At 35.8% G+C, this 23,937-nt stretch overlaps 1 protein-coding gene and 1 long non-coding RNA gene across 24 annotated transcripts in view; one reads left to right on the top strand and one right to left on the bottom strand.

Moving 5' to 3' along the window:
* The window catches only part of LDB3 (LIM domain binding 3), a 118,642-nt gene that overhangs the window by 7,724 nt on the left and 86,981 nt on the right, over window positions 1-23,937 (bottom strand). For 8 of the 21 annotated variants that reach the window (XM_068689394.1, XM_068689391.1, XM_068689395.1 and 5 more), the window contains 8 exons: window positions 22,919-22,954; window positions 21,024-21,230; window positions 17,318-17,488; window positions 15,628-15,735; window positions 10,869-10,916; window positions 7,988-8,115; window positions 1,712-2,012; window positions 323-503 (listed from right to left, as the gene is read on the bottom strand). In XM_068689394.1, the coding sequence (XP_068545495.1) occupies window positions 323-503; window positions 1,712-2,012; window positions 7,988-8,115; window positions 10,869-10,916; window positions 15,628-15,735; window positions 17,318-17,488; window positions 21,024-21,230; window positions 22,919-22,954 (1,180 nt within the window). The remainder of the gene's footprint in view (window positions 1-322; window positions 504-1,711; window positions 2,013-7,987; window positions 8,116-10,868; window positions 10,917-15,627; window positions 15,736-17,317; window positions 17,489-21,023; window positions 21,231-22,918; window positions 22,955-23,937) is intronic. The other 13 variants (XM_068689396.1, XM_068689400.1, XM_068689402.1 and 10 more) reach the window with 11 other exon arrangements.
* Window positions 1-23,937, top strand: part of LOC137859908 (uncharacterized) — a 91,015-nt gene that overhangs the window by 19,999 nt on the left and 47,079 nt on the right. The gene's annotated exons all lie outside the window — the stretch shown is intronic.

Genomic DNA, 23,937 nt, shown 5'->3' with positions numbered 1-23,937 from the left:
CTCTTACATAAAAATAAGGAAGAGATAGATAAGAGAAATATGCTGTATGTTCATTAGCAAAGAACAATCCAGAAAGTGTTATGTATTTACACCTGAGAGATGGTAATTGGATTACACGTTCTAAGAGTTGAATAAAGTACAGAAATATCCCTGATTTTGGATACATAAATTTTGTTACAAAATACGTTTTTCATTCTGAAATTATCAACAGCCTAGGAAATTATTATACAAAAGAAAATAATATCTGCATTCATTGTCTACAGTCTGAATTATTTCTGTTTTCAGTGAACCATGTAGCTGGAGAAATGCTTCTCTTGCTTACCCCCATGATCTTGGTGTGGCACCTGGCACAAGTAGGTGCAAAGAACTGCTCATAACAGCGCTCACAGTACACGCTATTCTGCTCTTCCACAAAGCACACATCAGCCAAGGAAGTCTTGCAGTAAGCACAGTTGAATTCTTCTGGGTGCCAAGAGCGACCCATGGCGACCAAGAAAGGACCCCTGTAAAAAAAAATAATGTGTATTGCAAAGGTATTGAGTGATACTGATTACAAACCCATTTTGCTAGATACTGCATCCATGTGTAACAAACAATGAAAAACTATGCAGGTACATATTAAAAGAAAACCTGACCAGAAATGGTACTTTTCAAGATTATTACTAAAACACTTTGCCAACTGGTTAAAATATTTCGTTATTGTTTAGACACATATATTACATTTATAAACAAGTGTTGGAAAAGTAGTCAATTGTTTTTGTATCTGCAAAGCTGTAAGTGATCTTTGTGACCAGCTGCAAAGACAACAGGAAAAGACCGAGGTATGTAAAGACAGAAGATTAAGATACTATTTGTAAGTATGAAAAGGCAGGCAAATCTCCAAACCTACCCACCTACATCTCACAAGAGCTCCTGCCTACTGCCTTCTTTTCATTGTAGAGACTGCTGCATCCTGCATGTACTAGAAGTGTCAGACTATCAGATGACAACTTGCTGTTTTATTGTATGGAACACAAGTTGGTTTTGGTGATTTACTCTCAATTGTAATTAGGTGTAGCTATCAGGATTTCATTCTTTTATTACTGGAGACTTTTTATTTCAGAATATATAAAAGCTGACAAGCATCAGTTCCACATCACAAAACTAGCTCCTTTAAGTGGGTAAGACTGCATTAAACATGGTTTACTTCAAGTTGCTTAGCAGTCTACAGGGTAACACTGGGCACTGGTCCAGCAGAATGAATTGGGAGAGAAGGGAGAAGCATGCTATGAATCACTGGTAATAAAGTGTAGGCATTATCTTTCTCCAGACACAAAAGCAACAATTACATTTGGCTGCTGTTCCAAAATGATGTCTCATTCCTCTTCTCTCTACCATGCTCTCCTTGCCCCCCAACTCTCCCAACATAGTGGTATGTACCTCCTTCAAGGAGTACTGTAGGGACCAGAAATTTGTTTAAAAAACAGTGATTTGCCACAGCATCCGTGAAACAAACAATTAGCACGTATAACTTTGCAGTGATAAAAAGTGAACCACACAATAGCTAAATGAGTTCTGGAAATGTTAAATTAATGAAGCAGACAACAGACATCCCTGCTGGGTAATTTAACCGAGTCTTAGGCTCTGGTACTATATATTAACATACAATAACCAGTCTCCCTGTGATATTTTCTTTTCTGCTTCATCCCTCTCCAAAACCTCATGACCTTACCGAATTATGCTGTTACAATGCCCACAAAGAGGAGTTCGGCTGCTGGCTGGAAAACGCTCAGCCCTCTGAATTGTTCCCCGGGCTATTGCAGGAGCCTGGGAAGAAGCTGAAACTGGAGATGGGTAAGCAGGAGTTGAGGCAGGAGATGGTACTGGAGCACCCCTCGGTAGGATGTTCTTTGTGACAGTGGTGGTGGTTTTTCCAGGTGCAAATTTCTGGGAAAAGGAGTCATCTGTCACCCAGGGAGGACGGCTTGCAGGCTCAGTGTTGGCAGGGGTGTAGGAATGAACTGGTGCTGGTGCTGTTTTAAGCATGCCAAAAGAAACCAAAAAGTATTTTAAAGTCTTCTCTTCCAATAGCAAAACAATAACCAAAGCTTCAGATGACAATTAATTATGGTCTGTCCCATTATCATTCAATAATTCTGGACTGAAGCCAAGGATTTCAGCCCAATCACTGGCTTTTAATCCATGGGCATTATAGAAATGTTTGCCTTCTGGCTTTTACAGATTTTATGGAAATCATTTTCAAAGATCTCTCTTCATTTTTTAATAGGAATGGATATGAGAATTTTGTGATAATTCAGAAGGCTGCTGTGTAGTCTGTTTAAGACAGGTTTAAAATTGAAAGAGCAGATCACGTAATGAAGTTTTGGACAGAATTCCCCATAATTTCAGTAAGAAGTTATGCTGAAATTTTGATCTCATTATATTCATTAAAATGCAGTGTTTTCCACAGATGTCATTATTATTTATCATTTGTAGAAAGTTATACTCCTATTTTCTGAAGAAAAATAGGCTCACACGGAGCACAGAGATAGAGAGCACTGGAAGCAACAGTGAGGGAGCGAATTCAGCTCACATGACCAGCAAGACAAAGGCAGCGGCACTTAGAAGAAGGCCAGGCTTGTGGTTATAACTGATCTCAGCTCTGTTCTTGGCTCCGCCACAGATTTCCTGTATATCTTTGAGCGAAGTGTAGTATCTCTGTGCCTCAGTTCCCGTGTATAAAATAGAAATATTATACTTCCTTTCTTCCACCCTTTGACAATCAGATAAAATCTTCAGCGCAGAGACTGCCTCTCCTCTGTGTTTGTATGTACCGGGCTTTAATCTTGGGTGGAGCTTTATCGCATAAAAATAAGCAGAAGCTAGAGCCTGTACATACTGAGTTTTCCCTTTGCCCTTGCTCTTTTCAAAACATCAGATCTAGCATTGTGTAGGACTGAAGTTACTGCCTGAGAAACTGCCTCACTTTGCCAAGTACACGAGCACTAAAAGCAGTTTTTCCTTTGCAAAGAAAACAAGTGAAGGATTGTCAGTCTGAGGAGGAACAGAAGCTTGGAGAGTTGAAGTGTTTTGTCTAAATCTGAGAGTGGGGATTTGGGAACAGAAGCCAGGTCTCCTGCACAGTAAATCACAGTGCCAATAAAGTGATGAGCAGATACAAGACTTATAATTTTAAGGGGCTTGCAGGTAGAAAGCTTTTCTGAGCAAGAAAAGGTTTCAGAATGCAGACAGATCTCTCTAGACAATAAAGTGGTGATAAGATTATGTTCTACTTAACACTCCTCCGTTAGTTCACACTCTACCGCATAGAATAACATGCACTGATTATTGGCATGCTTGAAGTAGATATAGATGAATCTACTGGGATCGCCCTTGTGATCTCTCATTTTATTCTTTTTATTGAGTTCAGAGTTGAATCTAATGCACTTTCTCGATAAAACTTTATTATACAACAGCATCAACAATTTTTCTGTTTCATAAAACTGTATCCCACCTTAGCCTGAGGCTTCTTTTTTCACTTGGGAATGGTAAACAGTATTTAAAGATTTCAGAACAGAGAGTTTATATCCAATCTCTTTTAACCCTGGGGCTGTTGCTATTTATGTACTATGGTATTAAGCTAGGCAAAATTAGAAGGCAATATTTCATCTCTAATTGGTGAGTTCAAAAGGCTCCTACCTATGAGGCTCTGTAATTAAATAAGGTGACTTCTAGCTCACTCAGTTTTGTGAAAGGATTCTCCCTCCCCCAAGAGCCAATTCTTGTTCATACAAAGTAAGACACTGTATACCACAGAGGGCCTAACAAAATGGTCAGATATTCAAATAAAGAGATCCAAAAGTGAATGCAGGCCTGCTGCCATTTTTACGTCTTTTTTGTTTGTTTGTTTGTTTTGTTTAATGATCGTCTTTAGTAAGTTTTCCACTTTTTCACCCTACATCTCATAATATCAATGTTCTGTTTGACTTTTCCCCGTTTGTTTATTCTACCCATTGTAGACAGCATATGATTTATCTAGATTCAGGTTAATCTAGACTCCTTTGAAGGATGGGTCTTTGTCTTTCTCTCTACCTTCATCTATTTCTTTTTCACTACTTTTTCCACTTGTCACTGTAAAAGGAAAGCAACAGTTTGTTGTTGTTTTTTTTTTTTGTTTGTTTGTTTGTTTGTTTTTTCTTCTCCCAGTTGCTAAAAGAAGATGCCAAGGGAATTATTGAAAAATGACAAATATTGGGCATTTGCAACTGCTCTGATCTCTCCATAGTTAACTAACTTTTCAGCCATTATCATTTCATTTTAAAGGGTGGATTTATTACCACATTTTCTCCATGTGAGCAGGCTGGAATAATTTTAAAATAGTTTAATTGCCATACATTAGACCTGTTTCACTAACTATGAGATTTTAGCTATTGTTATTAAAAGAGAATTATTATCTACCTTATATCTCTAATCTGTTATGAACAGTTTTTTTCTTAGCAGCTACTGCCATATAAATTCACTTTTCATGTTTATGTACTTCTGAAGTCTTCCAACATACATGTATATGCAGCAGATAAGAGATGCTCTTTGCTGCTAGCAAGCACTAACATTCAGTATGTCAGAGAACAGCTTCTCAGAATATCAGTATTCTATCTGCTGACGCTGAACTGTTCAAGAGTGAATACTTTAAATAATTCAGTAACTCGAACTCTATCACCTGGTTTCTATGAGCCCTCAGATTCTCTCATAGTAGGAGAGAAACAATAGGACTATTGTTATCCTGGGAAAGTTGTAGAAGAGGTCTCTTAACAGCCACAGAAAAAAACTGATTCCTTGCTACTGAGGAATTTGGAATTCTTCTCATCAGCTCTTAATTTACTGTCAATGGATATTTTCCTACCAGAATAAAAAAGTCTAAAGATTCATATAGTAACATAAAGATTTGGATAGTCTCAAATGCTTTAGTTTCACATACTACACTGCTTAGAATATATAAAAGCACTATTGTTGTCGGGGGGGAGGGGAAGGGGAGAGTACAAGCTGGAAGATTCAAGTACTTTCTGCCATCTAGTGGCCCATGTTCAGAAAATAAATCTGTGTGCCTGTTAATAACATGTTATGAAATTTGTAGGACAGAGAAGGGTAAAGATCTCCCTGTACAAACAAAAATAGATTTTTAGCAGCAGAAAGTTTCCAGCAGAATTAGCTTAGTCAAAGTGTTACTCTCTCCTCACTTCATAGTGTAAACTTAATGATATACTCCTATCTGAGCAATTCAGTTTCATTTTGAGATCATTTTCAGTGTAAACAAGATTTAGTCCACTTATATCTCAATCTGAGCCATATTAAAGTAGTCTTGTAGACCTTCTTAGTGACTGATTTGGGTTTCTGGATATTGTACACATGGGGCTGTTGATAGGTGTTTTAATCTGCAAATTGCTGGCCTGGAATATTAAGGGAAATAAGGCATTTCATTCCCATTAACACTGAGGGCTACCATCAAGGCATCCCTTTGCTAAATTTTCCACTGCAAATCCTTATAGTTATGTTATATCCGTTATTTCAGCCTTTTCTCACAGTGGTTTTAAACAAATAAAAATCTAAAAGAAAATTTGCTAAAGTGAGAGTGCAGTTAGACAAAGGCCTGAGATTAGAAGAAAAAAGATGGATTTTGTGGTCTCATATGTCATCCTTTGAGAATAATTGGTGTTCTCAGAACAAGGTTGCATTTTACACTGCAGGAGAATTTATATGCATTGACAACATTGGATGAAGAAATTTTTAACAGCCTTTGTGGATCTAATCTGTCAGTGACAGGAAACATAGGAAACATTTTTTACTCTATTTCTTCCCAAGCAGCAAGTTTGCAGTTGCTCAGAACTGCAGCGGTCTTTTAGAAACAGCTCACATTCTGAAACCAGTTTGAAGTGCTACTATGCTAAATGTATAATACTTGAAAAAGGTACCAAACAAAAAATCAATATCCTATAAAATCCCTGTTACCTCATGTGTTTGTCACTTTGGGGTTTAATTATAAAGGTATTTTACAATCCCTTACCGTACATCTCAAATTTCTCATTACAACTTCCTTTGGGGGCAGCACAGAGGGAGGTGCTGGTCTCTGCTCCCTGGTCACTGATGGCAGGACACAGGGAGTGGAACCGAGCTGCACCAGGGAAGGCTCAGGCTGGGCATGAGGAAAAATTTCTTTACCGTGAGCATAGTCAATCACTGTAAAAGGCTTCCCAGCAAGGTGTCTGATGCCCTGTGCCTGCCAGTGTTCAAGAAGCACTTGGACAATACCCTCAGTAATTTAACTTTTGGTTAGCCCTGAGATGGTCAAGCAATTGGACTTGATGATCTTTGTGGGTACCTTCCAACTGAGCTTTTCTGTTCTATTCTATTCTGTTCTATACTTCTAACAAACACAGAGACACTTACTGTTTCTTTCTCTGCCAACTCTTTACTGTTATTTGCATTTGTAATTTATCACATTATGTATTACCCTGAATTTTCTCTTGTCTTCTGGAATACATTATATCTTCATTGTGCCTTCAAAGTAAGAATTTCCCACATGCAGGCAGACAATACATGCATCTGAAATGAGTTCACTGTATACATAGCAACACAGAACATAGTTCCCATACTGTGCATTTAAAGCCATCATTGTGAGGCAATGGGGCCCAAAACCAGTGATATAAGGTATTGCAGAGAAGATGCCCATCACAGTGGAGAGTAAAAACATTGCCTCTTATTCCAAGTCAAATTCAACAGTCAGCTTCTTCCTTAATAGATATACCTTCTAGTTTATTTCTGTGGCAGGTTTGTGTAAACCAGTTTACACTTCCCCCCAAATAAGTGTATGATTTGATATTAATCAGTTTATGTAGGAGATACTTTGACATGCCAGTTTGCTCTGAGCCATACTGAAGTAAATCCTCTCATCTTTCCTTCTTTTGCACCACAGAAATAACAACTTTTGACTTCAGTGAGAACAGTATATGCTGGCACACCAAAATCAAATGAGGAGAAAGTGAAACTTACTGGCTCTGAGACCTCTAAATAGCTTGTTAGAGCTCTGAAGTGGCTTTTTCCCCACCTTTTTATACAAATAAATACAAAGATAAATCAATCTGTTTTATATTTAAGTAAAATTTTAACATTTAATTTTTAAAATTTAACAGTTTAATTTCAGTAGGTCCAAATACAAAGCATTACAGAAAAAAAAAGTTTAAGATTGTTAGAATTGTTGGCCTTTTCATATTTACTTGACTGTCAAAATACAAATCAACTTTTTAGTTCTCTTGCTAAGGTCAGAACAAATTTAATTTGAAACAACTGCATTTAGACTTATATTGTTGCCTCATGTAATTTGTTCATTTTGAAGGTTCACATTTTGGTCATCAATGGTTTTGGAAGTTCACTCCATTTGTAACACATTAATTCAACTGGGATTTAAATAACATCAAGGAACATATTTTCCGCACAAATGAATAATCAAATATATTCCTCCAGTAATTGAATCTGTGGGAAACGGAAGCATAGCATAAGTATTTTAACAGGTCACTCTTTATTCCAAATATAAGCCTGAATTTTAGAGGTTCAATATATGGCCTTATCTATTTTGCAAATAGGCTACTTTACTTATTTCATCTCCTTCCTGACATATACATTTTCCAGATGGTTTATCAATTCCGAAGTGCCCTGGGATTCCTAAAAGGGTGCACTAGGCTATTTTACAAATGCATTTATTTGAAAAAGTTGGGTCACACATTGTTCTTAGAAACTTTTCCCTTGCTTTTCTTTTTCTTCCTCCTTCGTTTCACATTTTCCACTCTAAAGCGTAATACAATGTAATCCTTGATCTGAAGCAAATCTAGCAATCCAGCAGCATTTGGTTCCATCTATATAAATCTTTTTAGATGTGTGTGTGTACTATTGCAAAAATACACATATTCTTTTTCTAAAAGAAATGCACATATATTTCATTACTCAGAAGTCTCCTTACCTGGCTGGTAGACAGAGGGCTTTATGCTGGCAGTAGTGATAACTCTTGGTTTCGAAGCAGCAGAAGCAGCAGGACTTTCACCATAGCTTGCAGAAACAGGCATTGGTGTATATGACTGGGTTGTGTTTCTAAAAGCAAAATGAAGGTATGAGCAACTTTATATATAAACAGCAGGAGTTACTGATTAGGAAATTAAGAGATCTGGAAGCTTCCATAGTATGCCAAAGGTATCGTCCTTGAGAGCTACAGAGAGAATACTCTTGAGATTCATTAATCATTGCTAAGAAAGGCTTGGACAGTTCTTCGGAAAGAAAAATTAACTGGATAAGGGTTTTAAATAATGCCAAGTTGCTCTTGTCAGAGAAGACAGCTTACTGAAGGAATAAGACAAATTTATTAAAGACATTCTCAGTTTAAGAATGGATAGGACGTCAGGAACATGCACAAAAAGTTTTGGTTTTCTGGCCCCTTACAAACCAACAAGCCTGTTCTTGTCCAAGATAAATCAATGGGGGATTCCTCATTGACTTAAAAAGATACTGGCTCAGAAGCACAATTTATGGAATTTAATTACTAACTACTGGTTATATAAACATAGTACTCATTTCAAAAAGATTAGAGTGCTCTTTAAAAAAAAGATTTCTGAAACTTTTCCATATTTGGACTGAGATTAATTTATGTTAATTTTTCTAATGCTTGGATTCAGCTAACTGAAAAGTACATGATACGCAATACTGTGATGTGATTTCTGCATTCCTTGACTAAAAACCTTTGCTCGGGGTTCCAAACATTAATAAGGAATCATTTTTCTTCATTTTATGGATCAAATAATCATTCTGAGTTTGATTATATTAGCACACTGAGGTATAAGCCTCTTCTATTTGCTTGTTACTTAGGATGGCTCTATTTGATGATTCTATTTGTAATAATTTTGATTCATTGACTGCTAAAAGAGCATAACAAACAAAGCAAGCAAGAGAGAATGCAATAAGGAAGAACACGGAAGAGGCAACAGATAGATACGGAGATCCCTGCAGTAATAGAAACCATTCAGTGTTTAACATTTTTTATACTTACCCTGGTAACATATCTTTACTGTTTTCCCTTCCGTTTCACTGTCTCAATAAGCTAGATACCTATCTATTTGTGCTGAGATTTTAGGATTTATTTTTATACTATCTTTGGCTGTAACAGACAGTTCGCAAGCATAAGAATAGAAGAAATGTTCTGCTTTGCAAGATCAATGATTAATCTTTGCTTGTACTTTCTCTGACAATGGAAACAAACTTAGTCTGGAGAGCATGTTATAATTTTTTAACTGTGACAAAACCAGCAAATTCCTTCCAGTAATGGTTAAAAAATCTTACAAACATATTATTTTGATTTGATTTTTAATTTTTTTAAATAACAAAACTATCCTTAAAACACCATTTTTTTTTCTGCTCTGACAGTGCTAATACTACAGATCTAGTATGCTGAGCATTGCTGCCTCAAGCCAATTTATTTTGCTTATTTATTTAGACCTGGAAAGACTGCTATTGCTATAATGATGATAGCTCTTTATTTCAACACCTAGTCTAGGACTTAGGGCTAGATTTGGGACCATTTGGGCCCAACAGGCTCTCCAAGATGAACTATTTCACTGATTTTGGATTTAACGTAAATTCTGTTGTGCACTGTGCCAAGATTTTGTAACAACCAAAGCACAGTAAGACTTTTTACTTTCCATTCATAACATCTACTTCCTATTGATCCCTCCATATCTATAATGCATAAGAACAGACTGTACTTGGGGTCACTGGACAGAGAATCATTACTCCCACTGTAGCACAGAGAGGAAGAGTGATACTTCACGTATGCTCACGTCACACATATCTATTAAAATGCCTTTAGCCAAATGTGCAGTATCTAAAGATTTTCCCTTGTTTAAAAATCTGTTGTTCAAGGTAAACTAGACAGAAAACCAGTAAAAAAAAACAAAAACAAACAAAAAAAAACAAACACACATACTTACCTTTACAGGATCAGTGATCAATATTTACTATGTGGATTAAAAGATTTAAGTCATGTGTGTCATACAGCCTTAACATGAAAATGGCACACAATCTGGAAAGCCTACTGCCAGGGGTGCAGGTCCATTGGTGTAAAGACTCATTTCAACATCTCTTAACGCACAAAACACAAGAAGTTCTGAGCCAGATTAGTGATACTTAGACTGCCATGAAGAAAAATGTTTTGTTTTTTGTTTATAAAGCTAATAGCATGATAAAACCATGCTACCAGATTTCCTTGTATGTGTAGGGAAAATAAGTTAAAAAGACAAAAACAATACCAAAAAGAATTGTATTCTTAGTATCAAATTCATGACAAAATTAGAAGCCAACTACTGAAATATTTTACAAATATATGATGCATATTAAATACAATAAGGAAGATAAAAAGGGTTGTCAGAGAAATAAAGTGTTATACTACATCATTAAGGGTTTTAGTGAAGTTAAAATATTTATCAAAATTTTGCTGAAGAAAAGGAAATAGCATATCATTATAAAAAAAAAAAAAAGAAGAAAAAGGGAAAAAAAAAGAGAAAAAGAATGAAAGAAGAAAGAAAGAAAAAAGATGTCCTAAGTGTTGAAGATGCTCTCATGTAACAGGAAGCAATGGCATATAAAAAGCGGTGAAAGCACCTTTACTGAATTTATCTGTAGCAGCCCATGGCATGTGACAGGCAATGAATTAAATACTGGCTCTGAAAACTATTAGTTGTAAGAAAGTAAACATTTCTAAGCAGATTTTCATGTTAATACTTCGCTAGATGCCTATTAGCAGCAATAAACTGTTAAGTGCTTTCAAGGTAGAGTAGCTGCACAAAACGTTTTTATACCTCTTCTTTGACTGGTAGCTGATGGAGGTAGAAGAATGCCGGTTGAAACTAAAATGAGACAAAAGTTGTATTTGAAAAAAATATACCAAGAAAACTGGGATACCTTGTCCTACAGTGAATTTCTTCATGAATAGGAGCTACTCTTAGTAAATGCTATAGTAAGCAACATGTACATATTTATAAGATACAAGATCAGGATTACATTACATTTTGCTTAACTTAACCAGGGAATCATACTGAAACCTCAATAAGGGTAACAAGTAAATGAGCTGAGTATATTGCTCCATAAGCTGCTGTCACCCAGTTTTGTTTACTTTTTAGTTGTGGAATTCTGATTCAACCACTGAGTCTTTGACATTCACTATCAATTTGTATTATCACAGAAAATTAAGTTTCTTTTTGTCAGTATCAAAACCTTAATTCATGTATCAGCAAAACTTGAATGAATGAATGTTCAATGTTCAGCTAAGTTTCCTAGGGAGTTATGAGTCAATGAGGATAACCCCGCAGAAAGGACAAGCAGAAAATAGTTGAAATGACAGCTTTAAGCTATCACGATCCATTTCTCCATTGCAGTACCCTTCTACTGTTTGTGTGTTGATCATAGCTCTGGGTGAACAGGTAGATTTTTTTCCTTGGGGAAACCGTATCATTACAGAACAAATGATTCATTCATGTAAATACAAGTACTGAAGATTTTGCACAACATATGATCTGAGAAACAAGAGGGTTCAGAATGAACAAGTCCTGTCTAAATGCACAGTTGTGTGGCAGCAATCACATCACACAGGAACACAGGCCCCATTTGCCAAAAATAACAGTAGGACCCCATCAGGTACCAGTTATTTTCTATGCTTTGGAGAATTATTTTTTCTTCCCTTTACCCCAGACACAGTGCTTGGATTCAGACCCTAGAATCACAAGAGCTACCCCCCACTTTTTTTTTTCTTCCAACTGTAATCCCGACTCTCCATTGCTTCTCCTGTTTTTATATTCCCAGAGTGCTGGTCTCACTGGTTTCCCTGCTTTTACCCTCCCAATGGAATCACCAATCACATAAAGAGCTTTGTGGCTTATTTAAAAGACTCCTGCTGTGCTTTCTTCTTTGTAAGCAAGATTGTAAGTGAAAAAGATTAACATTGCGGGTTTAAAAGTAAGGGAAATGTGATCAGTTAAAAATTAATGACTACTATGAAGATTTTACCCATGTTAGTCGTTATGTATACATACAGCCTTGCTCAAAAAAGCAAAAGTAAAAAATAAAAGTAGATAAAACTGACCTAACAAGCTTTAAAAAAGATTAAAATAGCTAAGGACATTGATCAAGAAATCCTCCTGCATTTTCTTGATAGACATTTTCTAAGGTATCTGAAGGAAGAAAAAACAAACTATGGGATCAGTGCTGGGACATCCTTAGACTCATTCTACCTGAACATATTTTACAGGACAGGTATACTGTTGTAAATAAGATTATCCATATAATCCTAGTTCAAAATAAATTATGAACTACACTAATGCTGCAATGGTATATGTCAAGGTGAAACCGAACCTTTTAAATCTGTATTTTTTCATGCTAATGCATTGCTTGATTTCTAAATGAAAACTATCAGATGCTCAACAATTTAAGTTTTAAATGAATTTAGAAACACCTTTTAGGCCCTCAGATAGACCACACTAGCTATAATATGTGGCAGATTTTAAAATAAACAAACATGAAACTAGTGCACAAAGATAAAGAACGAATTTCAGCTGCAACATAACTTTCCAACAGAATGTAAATTTGCATCATGTACCTGATTGTCAGGGAAGCAATTTTTAACAAGTCTTACAAGTTTCTGATTTGCCTTTATGTCCTAAGGCTTGTTGCATTACTGAATTACCCGGAAAGACATTACCTAAGAGAATAATACATGCCTGCTGATCACAACGTCGTTGTATAACAAAGTATATGTCGGCATGATACCTCTGTCATCCATTAGCAAGTAAGATTTTAGGGCACTGGAATACAAAGCTGATTGCTGTAGATTTTATATCTCTGACTTAGATAATTGCTGGCTATGAGCAGTAGCTTTTAGTAGTCTGATGAAAACATTGGACACCTGTTTTTCATAGATTCTCAGGGGCTTTCAGGTTGGGAAGGACCTCAGGAGGTCTCTCATCCAAGCTCTTGCTCAAAGCAATGCCAGCTCTGAGGTCAGACCAGGCTGCTCAAGGTTTTATCCAGTGTAGTATCAAAAACTTTCAAAAATGGAGACCACTCTGCCTCTCTGTACAACCTGTTGCCCTGCTCGACTTGAAGTGTGGCTTAAGGTTTTTTCCTTAGCTAGTCAGAATCTCTCTTTTCAGTTTGCAATCATTGCCTCCTATCCTCCCACAGGAAACCACTGCAAAGGGCCTGGCTCTGTCCTCTTAATACTGATACGTAACTAGAAATGAATTAATAATTACAAATGATTTTATAGCTTCAAGGCCTCATATTGCTTCCCTTTGCTGAATGAAAGGCATGTGTAATTAAAGTGGAATGGATAATTCTGAATGAAGAAATAGTGTTATACTTGCTCTAATTTATTAGTTGTTATAGTTAGATGTTATAGTTAGAAATATATTCTTTCATTCAAGATACTTAGATACTTACAAGATACTTAGACACACAAATTATCAATGAATAATACTTTTTTTTTTTTCCACCGAAGCGTAAAAAACTTTCTAATCTAGGGTATGCAATAAAATAAACTTTATTGCAGTTTACTGATGGATCCCTGAAAGTGATACATGCAATGAACGCATCTGTGATTTTATCTTTCTGGATTGCTACAAAGTTGTTTACTAAGTAAAAGTTTTTCATTATCTAATAATTATTCTTAAAAGAGCTAGAGCCTGTTATGAAGTTATCTCAATGAAATTACTGCAGAAATAAGAAGTGCTACATGCTGTATTACTACGTGCAGGCTACTATGTAAGACCTATTACTAGCTCTTTTGTGTAATTCTCACTTAAGTTAGTAAAACACAAAGGAAATCTCTTATGCAGATATGTAAAAATACACCTATCATATCAAGATTTATATGGGTCCTATGATATAGAGTGATGAAGTAAATAGATATCCACTGACTAGCCAAAATAGTCAACTTGAATTTGATTTCATGTTCTCACTGATGGATACATTTCAGTCCTTAGCTTGGAGAAATACTAAAACTGAGTCTCTTCTGGAGCTCAAAAAAAAATAAATGGATTTTGCACACCAGTGTTATAAACAAGCTCAAATACACACAGTTATTATTGTTGATCAATAAGCATGGGTCTTTTTTTTTCTTATTAAAGGCTTTTAACAGACTCTTAGAAGAGCTATGTAGTACGTAGGACCCTATTATCATAAAGCTATGTGATCATTCCAACTGACTGGAAGAGATTTGGTAGTTAAACAAACATCAGATAAAATAATACCCAATGACATATAAGAGCCTAATCTGAGCACAGAACTGAGCAAAAAGACAGTGTAAGAATTACTTCTGAAATGCACTGAGCACTCATAATTTGAAAATTAGGTCCTCTTACAGTATTTTAAGATGGATACCCACAAATAATGAATTACCTACATAACTAATCTCTTGGGAATTTTGCAAGCTCATACATTAAACTAGATGTCACTGGCAGTAAAAACCCTTGCAAAATCTTCTGTTCCATTCTGTCCTTCCATTCTGGGTAACACTCTTTGTGACATTCACCAAATTCATGATGTAATCGAAACTGAAGACATAAGTATTGTACTTCCACCCGAATATATGGAATTGCATCAACAGTTAGTTTTACTTCTTACCTTTTAGCAGCTTCATACAGAGAATTATAGAAACAAAAGCCATGCTTACATCCTAAAACTCACAATTCTCCTGATCTTCTGTTCTGTAGCATTTCATTTTTGCATTGGTTTCAGTGATGTGAAGCCAACCAAAATGCTTCCAAGGATGTAATAGTGCATAGTGCTTAACTGCTGTTTTTATGATACTCTTGAATAAGATTATTTTACCTCTAATGCGTAGCCTTCAAACTTAAATGCTTTGTTCATTTCAAGCAACACTTCTGGGTGATTCCTAACTACATTTTGTTTTAAGGTAAAAAAAACTTGGGATAATGACCACTTCAAATGTATCACTGACTCGCTTTTTCATTATTTGTGAAGACTGTTCAAATAATGAACCTTAAAATCTACTGATTTTTCCTCTGTTAGTCTTGACAAAGTGTTAATGAAAGCTAAGAAAAAGTTTAGCAGTGGGACAGTAAAGCAGCATTCTTTCTTGTGATAGATCCTATCTTTGCCTATCAGTAGTCTTTCATTAGCCACAACTAAGACCGTAATAAATGGAGATCTGTGGTCCTTTGAGAGTGCATCAGATGCTTAAACTATGATCCTGTGTCTTGACCATGAGGAGAAAAAAAAGGTTTGTCATTCCTGCCTGGCCTTACTGAGGCCTGACACATCTTTTCATTTTAAGATGGCAAAAACAGGACAAATTTATCAACTGAAATACCTTTGATCTAAAAAGATGTTGTGGTTACATATCCTAAGACTAAACCTTAGGTGTTTAGTGGCTGGGGTTTAATGTGAATGATCAAGCAAGAAGACTATTCCATTAAACACATCAGACTTTTCAATATTCTTCACAAAACCAATCTCTTAAGAAGCAGAAAACCTTAAAATTGAGTAATACAGAATCAAAACAAATGTATTAAAAAGAAACAGAAAAGAGCTTTGTAGATATACCTAGACTGAGATGAGATAGCAGATGAAATAGTGGAAGCTGCTAATGACATGTTCTTGGACCCAAGGAAAGGCTTAGGTTGTGAAAGAGAGCTGGGGGCTGCAAGCACTCTGCAGAAGACACAGTAAAAGCATGAAAGTATGTACAAAATAATTTCACAGGGACAAAAATCATGATATCAGAACCAGGCTTTGTCGGAGTTCAGGTACAAGAGGACTGCTGCATAGTTACCAGGAACCGGTTATCTGTAGTGTACATCTGCAGACTTACAGAATAGCACAACCAAGCAACAACCCTACAAACACAAGACAAAATGCACACATAATGTAAAAGATCTTAAAAACAGAATGTAAACTAAGACAGACAATATTTCAGGACAGGACTTTTGCCAACAATACATATTTTTACCTGCAAGACCTGAGGATGTTTGAGTCTGAATTCAAGCTAAACATTTTAATATGAAAGCAATACCAGATAAAAGATTCTCCTTAAAACTTATGGCATGATTAGTTGAATAGAGGCATTTGTTTTTGAGGCATGTATTAGATAATTCTTTTTATTTCATGTTACAGTTTCAACAACAGGATAAAATTGCTTTAGCCATATCATTTTTTCAGGTGACATGCCTTTCAGCACAGTTCTGAATTACAGTATAATACGTTATTCAAACCTCCTTTGCTGGCTGGACGATTGGTTTTCTTGCACTGGAATAAAAACTCTGGAATCCAGTAGGTGATGATTTGGAAAAAAATGACTAAAGTGAAAAACTAAGTAGTTGGTATTCGTATATAATTTAAGTGAAATAGAAAAAATTAAACAAGAAATAGAGCTAAGAACACTTCCAAATCTATTTACAGAATTCTAAGATATGGCAGACTACATCTTAGATCTCACTTATTTAAAGTAGTTTGTATTACTGATTGTGTGTTTTTCCTAGGATTTTTTAAAGCAGGATAAAATATAAACATTTTAGGAATATTAATGTAGCAAAACCCAAAGATGAACGAATAATATACAGCAAAAATTCACTCGTACTATCCCCAAAACTGCTGTAATGTGACGGCAGCATAATTCTCATCTATTTCTTCACAGACTGAGCCTTATTGCTTCTGATATACCACTATAACTCCTAGAAACTCGCATTAGCTCTATAACTGAAATGCATTAGAAAAAAAAAGAAAGTAGATCAAACTATTAGAGATGAATTGCACTCAATCATAAGATGTGTGGTTTTACTGGTCACTGTGCACCCTGTTCTACTGACATCTGCTACAATATGATAAGCTCAATCACATGAGTAAATTACTTATTTTTTTTGAATTTTCCATTTCATGTCGTACTTTAGAAACACTACTAAAAGAAGCTGTGAGATGTTGTTTTGGTTTTATTACAAGCAGTGAAAAAAACACTTGGTTTTAACCCCAAACTTTTTTTTTTTTTTGAAAATGTAAGGTATATACCAGACAATGCTATTTAAAAAAAAAAAAAAGATTTAGGCCAGTTTTATTTTGCAAGTTCTTCGCAAACATGAATGTACTTCAAAATAAGAAAGCAAAACAAAACAAAAAACTAAAAGCATATAAAAAGGCTACAGCATGTACATACAACATTCGTAAGTTTAGAATGTGTATGCAGCATTTCCAGAGCCATACAGGGGTACATCTGCAAAAGGAAAAAGCAACAAAGCGTTACCTTTGGAAGGAGGATGAGAAAGACTCTTGCACTACTGAGGTGGGAGTGGTTGCTGGCGGTGTCATCAGACTGGCTGTATTTTGAGCAGCAGTAGCAGGCTGATGTGCTGAAGCATGTGGTGCAGGAGCAGAGGCAGAGCTGGTAGACACCGGAGCATGCTCAACAGGGATACTAATTAGAGTTGAATTAAATAAAACAGGAAGCATCTTAAAAAGGTGCATATTTAAATGTAGAGCATGAAACCTATGTTTGCAGCTGAATCTGCAAACATAGTAGCAGGCTGTGTTACTGAGAGAAAAGCACAATTATTGGGGGGGGGGGGGGGGGGGATGGGGAGGGGATGGGGGGAGAATAAAAAAGACATTTGTTAGGCCTTTTCATATGAGCAGTTAAGACTGTAATGCAGTTTTTGGTCCTGACTGAAATTTATCCCAGATCTTATACAACACTGAAGTCCTCTTCCCACTGAAGCCAGTGACAGGGAGCGTGGCGTGCAGTACTTCGACAGTTGTATAGACCCTGTCACAAACTCTTTGAGTTAGGATAAATTTCATGCGGTATTTACTCCAGGAGCTGAAGTTTACATTAAAGAGTAAACCTCTTAATTAGATAAAGAAAAGCAGTTTAAGGAATATTATTACAGTTTTGTAGCAGCAGGTTTCCTGCAGGTTCTGAAAGTCTAGAGATATAGTCAGCACACTTCTGTGCTGACTTCAGTCAGTCTTCTGCCCTATAGGTACTGGAAAGATGTGTTTAAGAGTCCACTGATTGTTAGCTCATCTCTGCCCTAAATTCACCCCATGTTACACTGGCCAACCTATCAAATGATGAGACACCTCACCTTTTTACACATAAGAAGAGTATGTAAGGAAAAAAAAGTAGCATAACATTTTACTATCTTAGGTTTAAAACCACTTGGGTGATGAGCATGAGTTATCCTTGGGGTCCTCTTGTGGCACAGATAAAATAAACATTTATACTTCTCTGTTATCATGTTATCTTTGATTGCAAAATAGATTTAAATAAACAAAGTCTAGTCTTGTATCCTGTGGCCATTTTGCTAATGTCTTGCACTGCTTGCTATGTGAGCGTGCAGTGCTCGTTAACATATTTTAGCCTTACACTGTCACTCAGATTGAAAAGTATTATTCATCTGTTACAGACAGACAAATTGGGTAAAGTTGATCCATTAAACAACCTTGAAAGATAACAGAGTTAAAAATTGAAACAATCTTTTGTGAGGTTCAGTTCGTCTCCCACTAGCTCTTCTTAACATCCAATGAAAAAAAAAATATATTTTGACGGATTTACAAGATTCTAGGTCTTTGCTGATTGTGTCAATTAATTAGATATTAACAAAAGGAGAGTAATATGTATATTCATTATTTAGTTGTCAATAAAACAAATAAAAATTACTATGTCATTTAAAAGTTCTCGGTGGGGGAGTGGGGAGTTCTGTCTTTCAGCCATTCTGTCTAATATTTTCTTTTGCTTCTTTCAAAAACACTGATCTTACAAGTTGCACTCCTCAGGAGCTAGAATGAGCATTTAGTACTTCAGAATTCAGGACACCTCTTGCTCTTCAAGGGACTGTCCCATTTCCCCTGTCCTCCTCTCATATGACACCTTGTTCTGTGGGTTTGGTAGTCTAAGTGATGGTGTCTCTTATTTCAGCTAACCTTGTTTGCAATTCTGGATTTCAAGTCATTATGTGAAAAACTTTTGCCTCACTTTTGCAAAAGTTTGTTCATCATAATCTGCATTTAAATTAGAGATTAACTCTCCCTCTTGATGCATTTGCATTATGTTGTAAATTTTTCCACTTCATTCATACTGCATCAGTTAGATAGCTATGTAGCAAAGTAACTGTATCTTACACATCACAGCTATGGATCATGGGCTAGTCTATTCCTGAGTTTTAAGGTAAAGGAATACTCTCACAATTCCCCCCACCAGCAACAACAGGCACTGGAATTTTCACATGACATGATGTTGACTCTAAATTTTGTACTTACACATCTTTGATTGAGCAAACATGAAAGGACAAACTGTACAATATTATATTCCATTTTATAATGGAATTTCATGCATGTCTTTAAAAAAAAACAGTGATTTCACCTATTTTGTCTATTTTCACTGAAATGAAAATTGTTACAGGTATCAGAAGAATCAAAACTTCATACCTTAAATAGAAGAAAATAGTGAGGATACTTATATGTCGTAACAATCTCCAAAATGTTAACCAAAACACATACTCATTGATACACATTAAAGAAGAAAGAAAGAAAAAAAAAAAAAAAAGAGGAAAGACGGAAAGAGGAGAATGTATGTAGACGTGGACCTGTGTGGAGACAGATGTCAACTGGACAAACACATATGAATTAAATGCAAATATACTGAAATACCTTAAAAAAATAAGGGAAATAGAAAGAAAATTTATCTTACATGCTGTAATAGATTTTTAATGTGAGTAAAATGTTAGAGGCTTGATCACATTCCTGCAGGGCAGAACACATTAACTGTTTAACAGAAAAAGGAAGTAGAATAGATATAAATGAAATATATAAAAACCTTAAAACTCAGGGTGATCTTACTACATATAATGTGTACATTTGGTAACTAATTCTCTTTTATAGAAAGAATTCAGACTAACTTGACTGTTTTTAATTGACCAACTATGAATTCTAATTAGATATTTTATGTAGATATTAAATATTTTTTCCCCAAATCACCTTTCTAGAATTTCAATTTATTATTTTTTTAAGTTATTCAGGCATGGAAGAATTTTGGTAGTTTGTAAACATGAATGCCATTTTATAAAAAAGTCACCTATTTTAACAGCTTCATTATTAAGTTTGTTTTCTATTTTAAACAGGTATTCTGTACGCTTTTAATCTTTACAGTATTTTGCATTTTAGGGAAAATCAAAGGAAATGTATTTTCTGAAACATCTCTGTATTTCTAACAAACATAAAATGCATGATGTGAGTAAGTTAAGTGGATGAACACAAACACATACTCTACTTGACCGATTTTCACTCATGAAAAGTAACACAGATCAGTAGAGGTTAAGAGGATAATAATGGTTAACAACCATAATGAGGAAACAGAGGAACAAATGCACTCAAACATTAAAAATAAATTGCAGATGACTCTTCGTGATCTCAGTTGAGTCCTAAATTATGTGACTTTCTGTCCAAATAACAATTGAATAGATTATTACAGCTGCACTTAGTCTCCTTTATATAATGCATGAAGTCCTTTTTGTTTCAAGTCATCCAACAGATGTCTTGTATAAAATTGAAAATATAAGGGTCAAAATCAAAATGAATAGGCAAAACTTATCTGTTTTACATTAGCATTTTTAGAAGAAAAGTGCTGGAGAAGATATTTAGAGAAAGACTGTGGAAGAATTTTGCATTTGAATATGTGAATGCTTGTAGAAATACAGTGAATAGTATCAGCTGCTGCTTTTCTGCACAAGGTGCTTAATGGCTCTAGCCTGTATATTCTAGACAAAATCGTTAAGAGTGTCACTTTAACATGTAAAATCCATGGGAACTTGGGGTTGCTGGAATTTATGGAACTTACGCATCTGCCTTTTAGGCCATGGGCATTTCTGTCTGGAGGAGTTAGAGATTGTTATTACCAAACCATTCCAAAGCTCCAAACCAGGTCAGTTACGCAGTTACACGTCACAGTGTACCTTCGATTACTGGATGAAGTTAGAGGGACTTTCTGGCCAGTAGTGATGAAACTGGCTTCCCTCTGACTTGTACCCGCTCCAAGCCTCACAGACCCCTTGGAGGCCACTGGCTTAGCATTGTCAGTGCTGGCATCCTTGGTGCATGACTGAGGAGGATGCCAAATACTTGAGGTCACATACTGTGGCGCATGTGTAGTAGCTGAAGGCCTGGGTAACAAAGATTACAAGGGAATTTGTAAATGAGATATTTGTTATCATGTCACCTAGATAACAGCACGTTTTTGAGGGAGAGGGAGAATTCCAGCCATAGAAGAAGCTGGTTGCTTTAACAGAAAAAGGGTTGTTTGTTTTTTGTTGTTTTCAGAGATACTTGGTGTTCTCTACCCATGCTAAATAAAGTAGCACCTTAGAACACTAATACCTGCCCCTTTAAGACAGCAGTTATTATTTGTATGCAGCAGGCAAAGCTGGGGCAGGAGGGCCACACAAGAAGACTAACAAAGATGCTGAACCTCTTAACTGAAAAGTCAAGTCTGGGTTTAATAATGAAGGCTTCATTTTTCTGTCTTCTCTTTTTCCTGGAAGATTTAAATCTGTAAGTACCCAGCAGTGTCCTCTTTTTGTATCCCTAAATTCCTTACACCATAGGAGATCATCATGGTACTGCATTTGAAATTGTGACAAAGCTTGATAGTTCATTACAGCTTAAGACCAGGAAAGGATTTAAGAATCCAAAAAAGTACCTTGCGTTAAATCTGGAAACCATATTGCTAGGCATACCAAAATAAGACACATAGCAAAGCTGTGATGATAATGGATGTAGAGAAAAGCTATGGTGTGACAAACCATGCAAGATTAAGGCAATGTAGTGTGACACTAACACCAGTCATACATCAGAAACTGTTCCTGGTAAAATCCAAAAGAAGAGATTTCAGTGGAGCAGCTGCACAGTCCTGTAGATGGTTTTGCAAAAGTCAAACAGCTACTGAAATGCTAACGTGTTACTTCAGTTTTCAATTTAATTTATATACATTTTTTACGCAGTAATCAAGGGGTTTATTTAATTCTTCTGACGGAATTCTTATTTTACCTAGCATTCCAAGTGCCAGTTACCATTGCTCAGGTCATTAGTGAGGATAATGCTTACACTTGGATTTTAGTTCTGGGTGACCTTTGTTCAAATGCGAGAAGTCTTAAAAACAAAGTAGTTGTGCACTGTTTATGGAGGGATGAACAAGACAGAAAAGCAGTGAGGTAAAATTTGTTTCATGGCATGAACTAATAAGAGGCATTTCTTTGCTCCATTAAATAACCGATCAGACTAATTTACTTTGTTCCAGTACTTGTGTGTACCTTTATAGATATGTTTCTATATGTAACTGCAAAGTGTGCTGGGATTCTTTGGTAGAAAACCACTTTTGAATTGAAGGAAGTTACTTACAGTGGTGTGTTTTGAACCTCAAAGTCCAGCAAGGATAAAACAACATATGCAAGAATCAGATATATAAATGTTCTCATAATACCCAAAAGATTCTTTCTTAGATCTTAAAAGCATCTTGAACAACCTAGACAAAGTTTAAAATGGAAATTGTTCTTAAAACCCTATCAAACATGCAACATTCCATTTCAACAAGACCTGATAAAACCTTCTAATTTTTCAGGCTTATAAGTTGAGCTACTCAATCTACCCTGCCCTGTTTCATAGTTTGCTACCATCTCATAGAAATTTGAACTCTACGTTAAAAAGAAATGCCCCAAAACCTGCTTAGTTGCAACCTCTATCCGTAATTGCCCACTCAAATTGTACAAATTTCATATGGCTTTGAGGTAAGAACAATGAGTAAAATTGAGACAAATTGAAAAGGAATAAACAGAACACGCAGAGCAGACATTACCTGTTTTCTGATGCTGCAGCAACATTTTCCTTGTCTCTGTGAAAGGAGGGGATACCATATGAATAAAACAAATGCAACTCTAAGTGGTGTGGGAGGAAAACAAAAACAAAACACAAAAACAACAACAAAGAAAACCAACCACACAGGACAAAGGAAGATGAATTGAGGAGAAATGTTTGGTTGCCAAAAGCATCCTAGAGTGGTTGCTTGTAAATAAAGCTGAGAGAAACACTTTCAGCTCTCCAAGTGAAACCCACTGAATTTGCAAGCTTCCTGTAAACTTTTTCTCTTGTTCAATATTAAAGAAAAATGAAGAGAAATTAACAGTTACAAATCTGGCATTATCTACATATATAATTTTAGGCGTAATTTTGACTTTTGTTTAAAGTTCTCTTTTAAAAGAAAAATACAATTGTATTCCAGCAAAACATAATCTGATGCTAACTCCAAGTGGTAAAAATCGGACTTGGGCAGTCCTCAAGATCCAACACTATGAAGTGATAAGGAATTAAATAGTTAACAAAGACTCGCATCTGATGGACTGTATATGTCTGGCTTCACTTAAAAGTTCTCTGTCCTGCCCAAATAAGTACTAGTTTTCTCAGTTCTAAGTTTGATTAGAAACAAGAAAAGTCATCCCTTCAGAAGTGCGAAGTAAGTCCACCTCAATTTCAGCGATAGAACATTGAGCTGTTATCCTGTAAACACTCACACACGCCTACAGAAATAAATGATCAGTTTAAGTGCAAGCAACTGCATAGTTATGGAAGAAGATAACAAATGGGTATTTTTGTGAACACTATAATCCTTAAACTCTAGACTCCTGTTTGAAATCCAGTTGAGTTAAATAACTGAGATAAGTCTCAATATTTAGCAATACGGTGGGTTACATCTTTTCTTAGTCAATACATTGTGCTGAAATTTCAGCATGCTTAAAGTTAAAATATGCCAAATTAGATCCATAACTGGGATCTAAAATTACAAGACACAAAGCGAATTTAACCTCATTTAACCAACTG

The sequence above is a fragment of the Anas acuta genome, chromosome 7, assembly GCF_963932015.1.
Source record: "Anas acuta chromosome 7, bAnaAcu1.1, whole genome shotgun sequence".
Lineage (NCBI taxonomy): Eukaryota > Metazoa > Chordata > Aves > Anseriformes > Anatidae > Anas > Anas acuta.
Note: the sequence above shows the minus strand (reverse complement) of the source record. Positions and strands in the feature narration are given on the sequence as shown.